This window comes from Sturnira hondurensis, unplaced genomic scaffold, assembly GCF_014824575.4.
Source record: "Sturnira hondurensis isolate 20B ecotype Veracruz unplaced genomic scaffold, ASM1482457v3 Scaffold0007406, whole genome shotgun sequence".
Classification (NCBI taxonomy): domain Eukaryota; kingdom Metazoa; phylum Chordata; class Mammalia; order Chiroptera; family Phyllostomidae; genus Sturnira; species Sturnira hondurensis.
Window position 1 is genome coordinate 8,533,925 of NW_028080037.1, and position 16,949 is coordinate 8,550,873.

The 16,949-nt window shown below is 47.8% G+C and overlaps 1 protein-coding gene and 1 pseudogene across 3 annotated transcripts; both read right to left on the reverse strand.

Moving 5' to 3' along the window:
* Positions 1-1,773: 1,773 nt before the first annotated feature.
* SPRING1 (SREBF pathway regulator in golgi 1) lies at positions 1,774-16,886 on the reverse strand. Of its 3 annotated transcripts, none has more exons than XM_037052181.1 (5): positions 16,662-16,886; positions 8,405-8,561; positions 4,620-4,771; positions 4,120-4,233; positions 1,774-2,296 (listed from the first exon to the last, which is right to left on the reverse strand). In XM_037052181.1, the coding sequence occupies exons 1-5, from the start codon at positions 16,773-16,775 to the stop codon at positions 2,213-2,215; spliced, it is 621 nt and encodes a 206-aa protein (XP_036908076.1). In that variant the 5' UTR covers positions 16,776-16,886; the 3' UTR covers positions 1,774-2,212. The 3 variants fall into 3 exon arrangements, with proteins under 3 accessions (XP_036908076.1, XP_036908078.1, XP_036908079.1); XM_037052183.1 differs by having other exon boundaries at positions 16,598-16,885; XM_037052184.1 differs by lacking the exon at positions 8,405-8,561 and having other exon boundaries at positions 16,598-16,886.
* On the reverse strand, positions 4,792-7,505 carry LOC118991358 (ATP synthase-coupling factor 6, mitochondrial-like; annotated as a pseudogene).
* Positions 16,887-16,949: the final 63 nt, after the last annotated feature.

Here is a 16,949-nt window from a genome sequence, read left to right on the forward strand (position 1 = left end):
GTGGAAGGCTGAGGACGCCAGGCCAGGTCCTCGGGTGATTTCATTACGTCACCTGCAGGTTGGGAGTTGCCAGAACAGCAAACACGCCCCTGATTAACTTAAGTACAAAAAACATACTCCAGGGCCAAATGAAAATGACCTTTGCATTATCAGCCCAACGTGCCTACTTATGCCACCTCTCCCCTCTTTTGGCCTGGACAACTGAAATCTACCCGCTCTCGGGGGGATGCCTACAGATGAGTCAGCCTTGGAGCCGGTCAGAGCAGGTGGGAAGGACAGTGGACTTGGAGCCCCAGAAGAAGTTCTTGTTTCGGTCTGTCATTAAATCTCAGCAGGAACTCTGGGAAGTCACTTCACCTCTTACTATTGCCTCATCTAGGAGGTGGAAATACAAGTGAGCTTAATTCTCGATCGCAGAGCTGTAGATACAGTCTGTGAAAGCACTGAAAATGCAAAGCGTGCTTAGTGAACACTCAAGCACAAAGTAAACACCACGTGTTAACCTCTGACGTAACTCTTTTCACATCAAATCTGTGTTGTATTGCTCCAGAGTGCAAATAAGCTCGAAGGAGAAGCCGACACCAGCACCACAGAAAAAGAACTCAAGTCTCATACGGACATGCACATTTCTTTCACATTACAAAGTCTGATTTAGCACCAATGAATACAGAGAACCCGAAAAGTCCAGGGCTAACTGAATACATTTCTTGGAACCCAACATGTAAACAGAATAGCCACAGACAGGTTACCCTCTAAGGAAATTAGCTTACAGAGACAAACTACTTCGGGAAGGTAAGTGTAAGCAGAACTGGGAGGAAGTTAGGGGAAAGGACCACTACATTCTGCAGAAACACACTGAAAGGCAGGCATGGCCCAAAGGAAAACGTCCACTGGTGAAAAACACATTTTCAAAAACAGATGGTAAAACTAGTGCGGAGCGCCAAGGTCAACGACTTGAACAATGAAAAACTGAAGGCGGCCTTGCCCAGTTCCCCTGGGGCGGGTGAGGGACTCCAGGAAGGGGCTGTGCCCCCTAATGGAACTCCTGAGAGCGCAGTGTGTGCCGCTTGAGGGGCACGTCTTCATCGGAGGGCCAAACGCCCTCGGCTGGCCCCGGAGAGACTGACTGCTGCGACACATGCACCCCGGAGCGTGTGGGCCAGCAGCCCGCACGTCCAGCGTTCAGTCACTCGTCCCGCTGAGGGTAGATGGTAAGTCTCTCACAGCTCCTTGCCGGAAATTTGGCTCTTCTTCCTCTTCCTCTCAAATCCTAGGGGAACCGAACGCCTGTGCCCATTACAGTTCCTGAAGCCACAAAGGAGGATGGCTGACAGCCGGCTGCCAGATGCACCTCCTGCACACGGGGTCTCCATGACGGGTGCGGAGAGGCTGCTGGGATTTCCCTGAAGCTGCCACTGGGCCACAGCTGAGCAAACCAGTCACATCACCGGAAACGAGAACAAAATCCTCCAGGACAGAAGGTCAGAATCTCTGGTTAAAATGATGCTCACACGCAGGCATGTAAGTATCCCAAACACCCCTAGGAAAAAAACCTAAGAGCACTTGGTGCCAGATCGGAACAGGACAGCATCTCTGAGATTTCAGACAGTTTTAGATGTCAGCATGAGGTGTCCAAGGCTCACTCCTGAGGACGCTGTTGAAACAAAACCGAAACTACCTCAAGAACACGCATGTTCTAAGAAGGCCAAACATTTCTTCTGGGTGAGGGGATGATTTAAAACTCGTGACACTCAAGAACACAGAAAAACAACAACAAAAACACCCTTGAATATAAACACCCTTCAACAATCAAGGCAAGGCATTTCCCATATAAAACATCGTAATTCTCCCACTAATCCAAAGAAATCCAATAAATAACTTTACAGTGAGGGGCCCTGCTGGGCATGGCGAGTGACCATGGGCCCCTGAGCAGCTGCAACTGTGGAGATGCCCAAAGTGCCACCCCTTCCACAAGGTCGCCTGCAGTCTGTTTCAAAATATGACTCGCTGGTGCTTCCAAGCTGCTTTGCAGGTCAGTCCCACCGGGTAAAGCCTGGTGGGAAGTGAGCCAGAGAGTCCAACCCAGGAAGTGGTCAAAGCCAAGTTCTCCACATGACAACTCCCCCTTCTTCCAAGGGACTAGAGACCGCGGAGGCCTGGCTTCAAGCTGCAAGTGCTTCAGTCTCATGCGCTCGGCCATCTTCCACACCCATCACGCGGGGAAGAGCTCGGGCGGGCTCTCTCCGTAGCAATACTTTGCTATGGGATCCCTATAGGTGTTCTCGTGCTGCACGCTCTGTTGGCAAGAGGGGAGAGAAGAGCTGCGTGAGAGAGGGCAGGCTCACACACCCCACTCTCGGAGGCACGGAAGTCAAAGCAGGACCGCTGTCAGACCCTCCCGGCAGGAGCCCGCCACAGACCGCCTCCGAAAGGCTGCAGGGCACTTTCTGGAACAAAGGCGAATGCTCAAGGCAGAATGCCAAGGAAGAGCATGAAAGTGGACATAACATCACTGCAAGACTGTTTCTTTTTATGTACACTAGTGAGTTTTTAAACAACCTCACTGTGGCCTGGGCAGCTCAAGACAACTATTTTTTTCCAGTTGGTGTTTTGCAACTGACCGCGGCTTCTGACAAATTCAGTCGCTGGTACTGAACCCTGCAGGGACGGGGGAGACACACTTCAAATCCCTTTCACAAAGTTTTATGTACCTCTAGGTTTGGCACACAAGCCAAACCCCATACGACCAGGCAAGCCTCATTTGGCTGAGCAAATGGGAAGTGTGAGTTAGAACAGACAATCATCCTGATGGCTAATTTCTCAGCAATTTGTTTTCATACAGGCAACTTGAGTTTTTGGCTAGTGTACCGTTCATTAATTAGCCCAAGACCAATACTAAACATCTACGCTGTAAGTTTTAATCCAATTTACAGATGTGTAGCCAAAAGCTTCTTTCTTGGGATTCTATCAAAACAACTGGTAACTGGGAATTCTCTTTCTACAATAAAAAGACTTAAGTCAGAAAGTTTAGTATCTTCACTCGCAAGTGGGAGTAACTCTTGAGTTTTATCAGTTAAGGAGAGAAAATATTTCGCCTTTTCTGGCGTTCTCAGAATGAGAGAGGCTCTGAATCAACATGAGTCATGTGTTCAGCCTCCCTCCCTCCACATTTCCTTTAAGGCCCATTCAAGTGGAAAGCTCTTACAAACAAAACAAGCCCATCAAGAATTTCTTCATGTTTTCAAATGCTCATTATAATCCCTGAAACATTTACCCAGTGAGGCTGAGTGCTCTGAGAGCAGACCTGAGACGTGGGAGGGGCATAAAATCAAAAGGTGGACTGCAGAAATCTGGCAAAGGGTACAGAGTCCCCGAAAATGACAAATGAGTCCGTTACCTCAGATGAAGCCAGTACAACCTAGGAGACACCGTGAACAGCAGCCAGGAGAAGTGTGCTTGTATGGCAAGCACGGCTGGTGATTTTACAAAGATAGGCCCCCTGTTGCCCACCATGGAAGCAGAGAGCCGAGGACACAGAGTGATGGAAAGCAAGAGTTTCGGGCGCTTTCGGCAGCAGGTGCGGTGTTCAGTGCCCAAAGAGCAAAGCGTTTAATGACAGCATGCTAATGAGTACGGAGAGCTCGACAACCTACACATTTACTCATGTATTTTTAACCACCACCTGCCCCATCCCCCGAATCCTAAAATATGCCAAAACTCTATCCCAGAACAAATTAATACTTACTGTCAGGGAGTGGCTGCTGGAAATCCTCAGTTCCATTTCAAAGACCAAAGAACTCCCCCCAGAAACTGGACATCTGGATTCCACCCAGACGTAAAAATACTTCTAGGGTCCCACGTGGAGTGTGCGTGTGCCCATCAGACACGGGGTGCGAGCTGATCCTACCCTGATCTAACACAAACATTTCACTCCTCTACTGGTATAAATCTCAACCTTCTCAACACCAGCACTCTACCAAAGCTTCATGTGAATCTTTTCTCCTTTATCATCCGTACCATACACTCTACCACAATCATCCCTCCATTTTCGTAACTGTTCTCTTCCAACCCTTACTCCCACCCGCCCAGCCTCCAGCTACAGACATCAGAGCTGCTGACCTGGGACGAGGTCCTGCATTTAGCCAAACACAATTCAAAGTGATCTTCGACTGCCATGAAGAGGTTCTGGAATGCCACAGCTGCCCGGCTGAGGAACCGCTCCAGGAGAAGTTGCTATGGAAACAAAGCAAGCACCTGTAATAAATTCCAGACTCAGCTGCACAAGGTAACCTTGTCTGTTAGTCCTAAACTAAGAGACTGCTGAAGGGGGGATGGGGTGGAGGTACGAGAGAGGGAGACTGCCCCTCAAACAGGCCAGAGCACTGGTATCTTATTCATCAGAAATCTGATTAGCAACACAAGAGCCCAGTCTGTAAAAGAACCATTCAAGTAACTGGGAACCACCTCCCCTCCTTGTAGACAAAGGCTGCTTCACAGCAGCGGTTTCTGACACCTCCGAAGTTCCCTTTTAGTTCTACTTTCAGAAGAACCCAAGGCTCCTGGTAAAACAAAAGCAGAAAGAAGAGAGCAGACGCAGAACCGGGAGCAGCCCTCCGTACCTTGCTGGGCTGCAGGCAGCAGGAAACGCAGTGCTCGTAAGCGCTGCAGCAGCCGTTGGACAAGCAGCCGTCACAGCAGTGCTGCTTGGTGCCAGGGACGTTGACGTCGCAGCAGCCATTCACCAGCAAATCCTTCCTTTCGCAGACGTACCCTGCAAGCCAGAGACTACCCTGAGTATAAAACCAGCAGGCTTCCCAACCCCCTACCAGGGGGGATCTGGATGCAGCGATGAACGCACGCACTGTGCACGAAGAAGAGACGGAATCTGGAGTCCAGAGCGTCCAAAGCACCAAACAGGTAGGAGTCAGATACTATGTGGAGAGGATGCACTTCCCAAGTGTGGTCCTTTACAAAAACCACAAACTCACATACAGTGAGTCAGCACTGAACCGCCATCTACCTAAAATAACCTTAGTCTGCTGCTGTGAATTTGATTTAATCACCCTACCAGTCACACCTGTGGTTTCTTGTCCTAACAACCATTTTTTCATCTATGCCTGAAGAAAAGTGTCATTTTTTCAAACAAAAAAATCTGAAAATAGGAAAGACTTTGATTAATTGCAGAAAGTCAGATCCTTCTAGATTAAATTAAAAAATTTAATCTTCCACCACCTCCTTTTGCAACTATCTTTCAAATGCTCTCCATTTACTTAGCAGTTTGGAGGATCTTTTAAAATAGTCGTCACACCTCACCTTTATAAATTGATTTAGGCTGTTTTTAAGTATACGGGCCGAGTCTTCAATTACCGCTCAGCCTCAGGGAAAGGGAGTTCTCTCAATCCAATTTCTCTTCGCTCCTCACAAATCCCATCAAATACTCACACACACTTCCTTTAACCCAGCCAATCCACGCTCAACTCTAAGGAAAGAATTGCCCTGCAAAAGTTCACTGTTCAGAGCTGCTAAGCAGACATTTCCCTACATCCTCGTGGGAATGGGAACGAAAAATGTGAGAAGTGCATAAGGGACACCACTTGGCCCCTGGGAAATTCCCAGGTGTGCACAGGGGCTCACAGGTGCGGGCCCAGGCCCACAGGTGCGGAGCAGCTGTTCCTAGGTCATTCCATTCCACATGCCCCAGCCTCTTAACCCTCACAGAATGAGACCTGGTGAAGCCTAAGGTTGTTTTCAGAAACTACGCTGGAAAACAAAGTCTGTGCAGGAGAGGGAGGCAGCAGAACAACGGAGGAATCCAAAAGAGCCCTCACACTCGAAATACTGGGGCTCACCAGGGAGCTGGTGGGCTTGGTTCCTTTTTGCCATTCTAATGCCATCGCATCGCAAATGTTTCTGACATTCTTCCTAACTATTCTAATTCATTTTCTTGAATTTCTTCTAATTCATTACTTTCATTCACTTTCTTATTTATGCTGTTACATAAATAAGTAACAGCAAAAAACCCCAGCCCTGGCTGGTGTGGCTCAGTTGGTTGGAGCATCACCCTATAAAGTGAAAGTCTGTGGGTTCGATTTCCACTCAGGGCATGAGCCTAGGTTGGGCATTCAGTGCCTGGTCAGGGTGCGTAGGAGAGGCCACGGATCAACGTTTCTTTCTCTCCCTCCCTTCCCCTCTCTCTAAAATCGATACACATGTCCTCGTGTGAGGACAAAACAAAAACCCCAGTAAGCCAACACGTTTCTCAAAATTCTGCCATGAACAATAAATACACAGCAAACTTACCGCTTGTATCAGGAAGATGTAAAACATAATGAGACCTAAACTCCACTTACTGAAATTATCTTTCTGCCCTTTTCTTTCTTCTATATTCTTAAGGCCTTCTTTTTCTCCCCAGTGCTAACTGCCAGTAGCCGTGAAACCACAGGTCTTTCCGATTTCTGGTGAAAGAAAGCTCATCAAGTTTTCACCTTGTGCCTCATAAACCTACCCACACAAACATCGTTCCAACAAGGAATCACGTAGGATCACAACCGCCGAATGTGTTGCTGTTGACTGAGAAATTAACTTCTAACCTCTGAAAAGCCTGAAATTCTAATTGGTTGTCTTATTGAATAACGTGTAACTCTGGCAATATTCATGGTGACATCTGCTTCCTCAAAGGCATAAATTCCTGCAAGTTTTCTTTATTAAATTGCTTCTCTTCTCCCATATTCACAAAGATAAAATATTATCTATGGCTCTTGAACTTTTAATTGATTCTTGCAACTTTTTACTTAAGAAGTCTGAGAGTCTTTGTCTCAAATTAATCAGAAAAAATTCTTCTTTGGCTAGCTACAAAACGACAAATTGTCATTCATAATTTGACAGTAAATATTTTTGCTGTTGTTGAAATGTATGTTTATTCTGGTACTTCTGATCAGTTGTACAACTTATTGAGTGAAAATTACCAGATAAACTTTATATTTCTTCAGGACGGGAGTTTATTGAGGACTTCAAATTTGGGGTCTTCAACTCCAAAGTCAGGGGACGCATTCATGTCTGCTTCACGGTACATTTGCTTAAACAGCTCCCTCTCCAAATCCTGCCGGTCCTCGGGGCCCACGTCAACAGGTCCTCCAGACGACCGTCACTTCGTTCTGTATTCTCGCACCTTGTCCACGAAGAGTTTCCGTGCAGGATCGAGCTCCTTACTCAACGGCACTGCGGTTGCGCCCACATTCCTTCTCAAGCAGACTGAGGGTACGCGCCGCAGGGCCGAGGGGGACCTGAGGAGCCTCTGAGGAATCACAGAGATCCTGAGACCTGCACTCAGTCCGGAGCTGCCACAGCCACTGCCACTGCTCTACTCTTACACTAAATACTAGGGCCAAGGCACCGATTTCATGTTCTCTCACTATGAGTGTCATACAAACGAAACAGTCCATACGGACAAAAGCACTGAACTCCAAATTCCGTCCTGGTCCTGGTCTCACATCCTGCGTGCCCATTAGCTGTGCCGTCCTACGGAAGTAACTTCCCTTTGTCAAACCTTATTGTTAAAAACAAAAATACGGGTTATTTACAATGCCATTTGCTCTTCCCTTCGCTTCCTTAACCTCTTGCTGCCTGCGTCTTCACCTACAGAGCGGCAGTATCTGTATAGGGATTACAGCAGCACCCAGACCTCGTAGCCAAACGAGATCTCGTTTGCTGCAGCCAAACCAGGTCTTCAAGGAGAACTCCAGCCCAGTGCCCAGCACACAGGGCCAGCTCAGGTGCGGCAGGCTGCGGGTTCGTGGGAGTCTCTCTTTGGGAGGACTGAGCCAGTCCTAAAGGGGCAAGCACTCCAGCAGCCGTCTAACCCAACTCCCTCACCAGCACAGGGGTCACCTTTTAGGACGCAAGGGCACTCTGGGAGAAAGCACCAAAAGAAACAGACTAATATGTTAACTGTGAGAGGGATACATTTTTAATGTGTTTACAATTCACTTGAGATTATCCAGGCAGCCATCAACCAGTGTATTCTCTACATGCCAAGGCTGTGTGAATACAGGTCGGGTCACCAAGGAGGAACACTGAGCTCCTATCCTATAGAGTTGACCAAGATGAGAAGAAAAACGGGCAAGCTATAGAGAGGCTGGCAGGAAGTAGCCTAGGGGCTACCGCATGATGAAATGATAACACTCTACACCACAGGCACAGGAACTTCAGAATCACCAAACCAAGCTTCTCTGATATTGAGGGGAGCCTTGAACAATGAGTTAAGTATGGAAGACAAAGAAAGTGTGAGAAATTTGGACACGAGCAAGAAGGGCACAGGCACTGTATAAACTCCTACTTCAAAACCCTAGGAGTGGCCACGACAGAGCACCTCACTGGCTGCAGGAGGAGAAGGAAGCCAGCCAACCTAGCTCATCCGTGATGAGGTGCTTCCCTTGAACGGAGTTCCGGCACTGGTTGCTGGGCCGACTGCTATTGCCCAGGTTAAACTGCACCTTCCACAGAATGGGCTGATCATGGTCTTGCACTTGGAGGAGATTCCGATCTCTCACTGCCCTCTCCTCCTACAAAGAGACCATAAATGAGAAGGTTAAAGGACCATTTCTTGCATTTTCACCAATTTTTTTCATAGAAACTGCAACAACAGGACAGAGACAACTTTTAAAAGCTTGCACAACAGGAATCTACACTCCCCCGGTATGCGTGAAATCTGAGCCAAAGTCAGGACATCAAATGCAGGAAAATAGGAAAAGGTAACATTCGGGCTGCGCTTCACAACTGGAGTACTAACATGAATGTGCAGAGAAGGGTCGATTTTGTGAAAAAATTGGGAGGAAAAAAGCTTTAACATTCTTCTTTCTGATGGTAAATCATTTAAAATACACTTTTTTATTAAAACAAATATATTGTGGAACAGACCATAAAACAGAAGGAACTTCCAAGAAATATCACAACTCCCATTTCAAACAATACCCAGACACACCCAGGGCACAAGGCCACTTTCATTGGCAGTTATGAGCACTCAGTGGTACGGCGTTTACGGGGTTGACTGGGGGTGGGAAGCAGCATGCCAATTTGTAAGTTTCTTCTACGAAGAAATACTGAGCGTGCTAGTCCTTACCACACACCTTTCTTTACAAAAGCCGTCCTTGCCAGCCAGCCCTGTACCTGGACACACAAAGGGAAGAGCTGCTCTGGGAACAAGAGTTCAGACGTTTGCCACCAGCCTTCAAGCTGCGACGGAGCTTTCCACACTGCCTTCCTACACTGCGCCGGTGAAGGAACCCGGAGGAAGGGGCAGGAACGCCAGAAGTAAGCCGAGCACAGGACGCAGAGCCGCCTTCTGAATTCTCACAGAAGACGCCATCCTGAGGGCTCTTTATATGCTTTAAACGTCCCACCATTTTCAATTGAGTTCTGTGGCTTTTACCTTTAAGAATGTGACTAATCAATGTTACCTCAATTAATTTAATTTAAAAATAATTAATTTAAAATAATCTGTCAAGTGTCACTAAGCAAATAGAACTAACTTTGAAAGAGTGATGGCAAAGGTAGTATACTTGAAAACAACTGATCTTTATAGTTACCAAGATTTCTTTAGAAAAGCAATCTGAGAAGAGTTATACAAGGATGCACGAGGATGTTTACACAGTACTGCTTACGTTGTAGGAAAAAACCAGAAACCCAACAACAGAGAGATGAGTGAATGAACACTGGTCCACCTGTGGCCGTTAAAACACCTGGGAGTGACTGACATGTACTTACCTACAGCAGTAGTTCTTAAACCTGACTTTCACATTAGACTATGGAGGGACCTTAAAAGAACTTCTGATTCTGAGGCCAACTCCAGAATGAGTAAAAATCTCTGTGGATGCGACCTGGAAATCAGTACTTTTAAAAGCAGTGAGTTGACAGAATACACAGACAGGGCTGCAGACCACTGGATGTGCACGGCATATTATTGAGAAAAGCAAGTTGCAAAATAATGTGCATATTGTCACAATTATATTCTAATACACACTACAGATCTGTTAATGCTCCAAGATAAAAGTACGGAAGGGTACACTGGAGACTAGCAACACAGAAGGGATATAAGGATTATGAGCAGCTTTTAGCGTCTCTGGAATATTTTCATTTTTGATTTGGAAACATGATTATCGTTAACAATTGGAGGCGCTAAGTAAGGGATCTACAGGAACACTGTACTCTCCTCGAAACTCTTCTGCAAATTTGTGATTATTCCAAAACAAGAAGTTTAACTTTTTAAAAAACATAATTACCAACATTAAAGACAGAAACTGCCCACAGTGTCAACACTTAAATAAAGCTGTGTCTATTTCTGCATGTTAACTTCCAGGCTTTGACCGTGGCATTGATACTTACAAATGAGGATGCTCTGCGTTTAGCACTTCTCCACACTAATTAGATGGTGAACCATTCGAGCACCTACCTCATCTTGAGAACCACACTTTTAAGGCTACCTAATCAGCCATCCTGTCGCTGGGCCCTAATTTAGTAAGCACATCCTCTACAGAAGGCCATTTAGCCCATCCTAGGTTTTTATCACAGACAGCACTGCAATGACAATGTCGTTTTTGTTTATTCTCTTAAATAATTTGTACTAATGATTACCAGAAGTAGTCAATGCCATACGGTGCCAAACAACTTCCCCAAGTTTCTATACTCCGTTCCCAGTACCACCAGCATTTACGTAACAATGTTTACCGTCCTACCACCACCACACCAAGACTGGATTTGGTTCTTTAATTCACTATGTGTAAAACAATCCTTCGGGGTGGCTTTCATTTCTGTTCCGCCCTGCCCTTTTGTTTCTTTTAAAGGAAAGAACTGGCATCAGCAGGAACAGGATGGGCTATACAAAAACAACATCTGTATTCCTCCGCTGGTGCAAGGAGAGGAGCTAAGTGCAGAAGCCTTGGGAATACGGGGCAACTCTCTTAGGTGCATACTGCTTAACGACCTGTAAATTCACTCCTCTGCTCTGCTGGGACCCATCAGTTAACTGCATAATCAAGCTACGTGCAAACTCAACTGAGCGTCAAATGCTGCCCTAGACAAATTAACAGTCATAAAGACTGTTAAGAGGCTGGTCAAAGTACAGTGAACTGCATCTCACAAGGTTAAAAGTGCTCTTAACATTACTCTCAAACTATCCTGTTATTCTTCCAGGGGAATAGAAAAAAAACAAGAGTTCATGGACAAGCGCATCCCAGGAAGACCTCTTCCACATAACTACATTCCTGGTAAACAGGAAGGCAATTCTCCCAGCTCTTGAAATTGTTTTCAAACATGAATATTCAAGACCTTGCCAAAAGGACTGGATGAGAGCGATGCAATAAAAAAAAAACTGTACAAGAGATTGTGTAAGGTGGCAAATGCAAGGAATTAGTACATGTTCACTTGTGTGGAAGTTCAGTCTCACACAGGGTGTGGTGAAGGAGCACTGAGTGGTTCCTCTGCTGGATAGGACCACTGGTTTTAAACCCTTCCCCAACTGTTCCACCTACCCTATGAGGTTGTCTCAATTTTCAGCTTCTATCTATCCATCTATCTATTTATCTACCTATCTATCTTTTCTTTCATTCAAGATTCATTCAAAAGTATCAAGACTTGCCCTGGCTGGGATAGCTCAGTGGGTTGAACGCAGGCCTGTGAAGCAAAGGGTCGTCGGTTCGATTCCCAGTCAGGGCACATGCCTGGGTTGCAGGCCAGGTCCCCAGTAAGGGACACAGAAGGGGCAACCACACATTGATGTTTCTCTCCCACTCTTTCTCCTTCCCTTCCCCTCTCTCTAAAAATAAAACAAATTAAAAAAATAAAAAGGATCAAGACCTCACAACGCCTTAAGGAAATAAAGACAAAGGTAGCCAGGTTCTCTATTCTCAAAAAGCCTCCAGAGCAGCTGATAAAGAGGTATCAGAAACCAGTGCCATCAGCCACGACATGTCCACAGGGGCTACAATGGGGTACAAAGAAAAGAGCGGGAACAAAAAGGAACCCACACACAAGAACTGTCTTCATAAGCTGTAAGGAGCTACAAAAATGTTTTTAGTACGGATGTGTGTTACTGACCTCTGGTTTTATAGGATTAAAGGAGGTATATTAATTAACTGCCCTATTTTTCAGAGGTTATAAGGGTCAAATGAGATAAATGTCCTAGCTAAGTACTAAAGCACTTACACAGAAGGCACTTTCATTAAAAGATCTGCTTATGATTAAAAAAAAAAAAAAAAAAAAAAAAGATAGAGGTCAGGAGGTATCCCAAATGCCTAATGTTTGAGGAATGGCTAAATGTAACCAGATCACAAAAAATTTTAATTATTAAAAAAAAACTATACTTACAAAACACTTTTAAAGATAATGCATATGCCCTGGCTGGTATAGCTCAGTGGATTGAGCGCGGGCCTGCGAACCAGAGCATCGCGGTTTGATTCCCATCAGGGCACATGCCTGGGTTGCAGGCCAGTTCCCAGCAGGGGACGCATGAGAGGCAACCATACATTGATATTTCTCTCCCTCTCTCCTTCCCTTCCCCTCTAAAAATAAATAAATCAAATCTTTAAAAAAATAAAATAAAATTGCTACACTCCTGATCCCCCAGAAAGATAATGCATAAATATTAAATGAAGAAACACTATACCCCAGTTATATTTTTAAAATATGAAAAATGAAGGAAGAAAGTGTGCCCAAAAGTCATCAGTGAGTCCCTCTGGCTGTGAAGACTGCAGGTGACTTTCCTCCTTGACCCTGTGTAGTGCTGCATGAACTTTCTGGAAAATGCATGTATACCAGTGATCGGTGAAAAGCAAACAACAGACTCGCAACTCTTATGATTCTACTTTAGCCTTGGACAGTATCTAAATTGGCATCAACTGACAGAGCTAATTACTTTAAAGCTGAAGACCAGAACAGATTTTCAAGGAGTTATGCAAACAGCCCGAAATGCTCAGGAGCTGCCCCACCTGACAAGTCTGAGACCACCTGCGACCACGAAGGGCCTCTGAGGGCCCTCCCGACTCCAGGGCTGGGATTTCTGCAGTCTCAGCTCACATGCCCACGGACCTCAGTCCACCTTGCCGCGCTACCGCAGCATCTCGTTTCCTTTACATCGTTATCTGAAATAACTGCCTTTTTGCCATTCCTGCCTCTCCCCGAGCCCCCAGAGGAACAGAGGCTCTTGGAGAGGACTGCCTCTCACCAAACCTTCACCATCCGGCCCACAGTGCCTCACAGTTACTGTTCACTGAACATTCGTTAAATAAATGTTCCAAGTCACCTGGCACCACTCACCATTCCCAATCCTCTCCCCCAATGGCATCCCCACCATTATCACTAATTTCTCCTACACTCCCCTCTCTACAATTTAAACTATCCCCCAAAGCATTAATTAACATGAAAACAACAAAAAAAACACACAAAAGAGGAATTCAAAGCAACAGAGGATAATCAACTATTCTCCAGGCAAAAAGCACCATGTCTGCTCCAGGAGTTCATGGTCTCCCTGCAGCAGAGCTCAGGACCACACGGAGTTCCGAAGTTTTCCATGGCCTCTTCTCAATGAACCCTAACCACCCCCCGCCCCCCATCCTTATCACCATCTCCACTGTACAGATGACAAACCTGGCGCTGGGCAAAATGAAGCAAGCGCCTCAAGTCCCCTAGCTGAGAGCGGCACGCTCAAATGCACGGGGGAGAGCATCAGCCAAGTTTCGGGTTCCAAGGATCTTTTCATACTCCTAAAAATCACCAAGGACCTGCGATATGTGGGTTTACAGGGTTGTGGCTGTTGATATTTATCATACTGAAAATCAAAACAAGTTCTTCAAATACATGTTTTCAACACATTACTTATCCCTCTAACAATGAACCCATTTACACGTCAACTGTTCTTTTTTGTGGGTGTGAAAAAAATATTTTTCAAAGCTAAAGGAGAAACTGACAAGAGAAAATGTCTTTACATTTCTGCACATCTTTTCAATGTCTGGCTTAATGGAAGACAGCTGGATTCTCCCATCCCCTCTGCTCCGTCCACAGCAGCGTGGTGTCCCAGCTGCGGCACACGGAGGTGCGCTTGGAAGTGGGAGGGACAATTCAATGTCTCCTCCAGATAAGTCTGTATCATCTTCTCTAAAACTGCACCAGGCCCTGACAGGTACGGCTTCCGAGGCTTCTGAAACCCACACTGCATGCAGTGCAACCACTTTAGAAAGCAGTCCGGCAGGTCCTCACAAAGTAAGATGGCAAGTCACCGAAGGAGCCATCAATTCCACTCCCAGGGCCAAACGCACGGGAATGAAAACCTGTTTCCTACACGATCTTGTATACCAACGTACAGAATACCATCATTCACAACGGCCAGAAGGTGGAAACGACCCAAGTGTCCACCGTGATGAACTTTTACAAAACGTGGTCGGTGCATACAACAGAGCATTACTGGGACAAAAAAAACGAAGTAGCAGCACATGCTAGGCCTTGGACGAACCTTGAAATCATGGGCTTCTAAGGGAAAGAAGCCAGATACAGGAGACCACGTATTGTAAGATCTCATTGATAAGAAATGCCCAGAACGGGCAAGTCCATAGAGACAAAGTTGACTAGTGGTTGTCAGGGGCTGACTGGCCGGGATACAAAGCTACAGCTCCAGGTTTCTTCCTCTTTAATGTTTCTTAGGCTGGGGTTGGGGATTGGGGGGGGGGATTGGAATCAGACCCAGAGAAATTTGCACAACAAAAATGTTACCAACAGTTTTGTTGCGTAAATCACAATCACCCCCCAGAGAAGCCAATTCTCATAAATCACAGGTTAAAAAAAAAGAGGTCAATTAAAAAAATGTACAATGTGCACTACAACGCTTAGAGGGAGATGTAGACAGAGGAGACAGAGTCTGCCTCGAGACATGACAAACGAGCAGCAAAGTACCCAACTGAGAAGAAAAGCCATCCCCATGAAAAGACTCACTCGTTTGTTCCAATATTTGAGTGCCCATGAGGTGCCTGGCAGAATCTAGGGGCTGGGATTCTGTGAACAACACAAGTTTCTGTTCTTGAGAAAATCACACTGTGGAAGGTAGAGTGTGCAGAGACAGACAAACAAGTAAATGAACAAGGAATGTTCGGTGTCTGCCCCAAAGAAAACACAGCAGGTCCGCGGGCTAGGGGAAGCAGTTTACACTGAGGGGCGGGACACACACACACACACACACACACACACACACACACGCGCAGTCACAGGTCCTGACCTGAGGCCACAGGCAAGGTTCCCCTCGCGAGTCTGGAGTGAGCCTGCAGCAGGAACCCACAGACTCACACACAGGGACTGACTATCCCCCTCCTGCTGGGCAGAGGAGGGGACTCGGGGACCAGCTGGTGGCTGTGGTGGCTGTCCAGGCAGGTAGCCTGACTTAAGGTGGCAGCAGTGACAGATACGATGAGACTCAGGACAGATTCTGGTGGCATAAGATAACAGAATCTGGGGTCTTCTGGACAGGACCAGGCTGGAGTTAGGAACCGGGACGTGGGGAGCACACAGCTGGTAATTTCAACAATGATGCCAGAGATCACCTGCGTCAGGTGGGGAGCCAGGCCGAGTGTGGCTCACTCCCAACACTCAGCGGTCCGTGGGGCAGAGATGGGACGACACGTGACCAGGAGAATGTGTCTGTTAGGTGGCAGGAAACACTTAAGTTTACATAAATGTCACCCACACATCCCAATGAATAAAAAGCGGCCTCCAACACCAAGCCTCTGTCTGCCTAAGGTGCGGGGCGGGGTACGGTTCCCCAGCTCCCCCTTTCGCGGCTCCCCTGCCAACCCGCTAAAACTAGGGTGGCCACAGAGTACATTTACTTTCTATTCACTGATGTATTTTATTTATGAACTTGACCCGTGGGAGTGAAAGGGGGCGTTTAATAACTATAACATCCTGGGGTATGTTCATCCCCTCCATAAACCCTAGCGTTCAAGAGGGACTTCCAAACTTAACTACTGCTCTGGGGAACATTTCCCACCAAAGCGCCGTCTTTTCTCCCACAGATTCTCACGTGGGATTAACTCGAAGGGAAAGAGGAGGTGAAACGAGCACCCCACCCCAGTTACGCCCAGACACGGCGCCCCGTGGGCCCTGTTGAGTCTCCCAGGTGGACCCCCGAGCCCCCGAACTAAACGAAGGGCAGACCCGCAGCTCGGCTCACTTAGTGGCCCAGCCCACTCCGCGTCTCCAGTCGCGGTCACCCAGTGTCACCCGGGGCCACCACCCGCCAGGACTGCGGCGAAGATGCGCTGCGAAACGCACACCGGCGGGGCAGAGAGAAAGCAGGCAGGGGCTACGAGGGTAATAACCGCCGGCGGAAGGGCCCACCGCCGTGGGTTCGAGTCCTAGCAGCGCCTCCGCGCCCAGGCACCCACGAACCGGCAGGTCCCTCCGCCCGTCCTCGGTCCCGGGACAGAAATGCCCACCTGCCCCGGCACATGGGGCATTGCAGCCGCAGAGGCAGCCCCCCCGGCCCGGGGAGGAAGCCGGGCGGCCGGGAGCGCTGCCTGCGGCGCCCGGAGCAAACGCGGGAGGGCGACCGGCCACTGACCTGCTTGAAGGTGCTGGTGAGGAAGTAGACGAGCGAGAGCCCGAAGACTAGGGCGAGCACCCACCTCTTCCTCAGGAGCCGGCGCCACACCATGGCCGCGAGGTTCACCATACCGGCGCGGACACGGGGCGCAGCGGCCGGGGCGCGGAACGCGGGAGGCCCGGGGCCCGGGCGGCATGGCCCCTACGCGGCCGGCAGCCCCATCCTTCACGCCGGGAACTGGCCCGGCCGCCCACCCTCAGCCGAGCCTGCCCTCGACCGCCAGCCTACACCGCCCCTTGTGACCACGCTTCCACCGCCCCCCCTTGCGTCACCAGGCCGCCTCTCTCAGCCTCATTGTCATTGGTCTCTG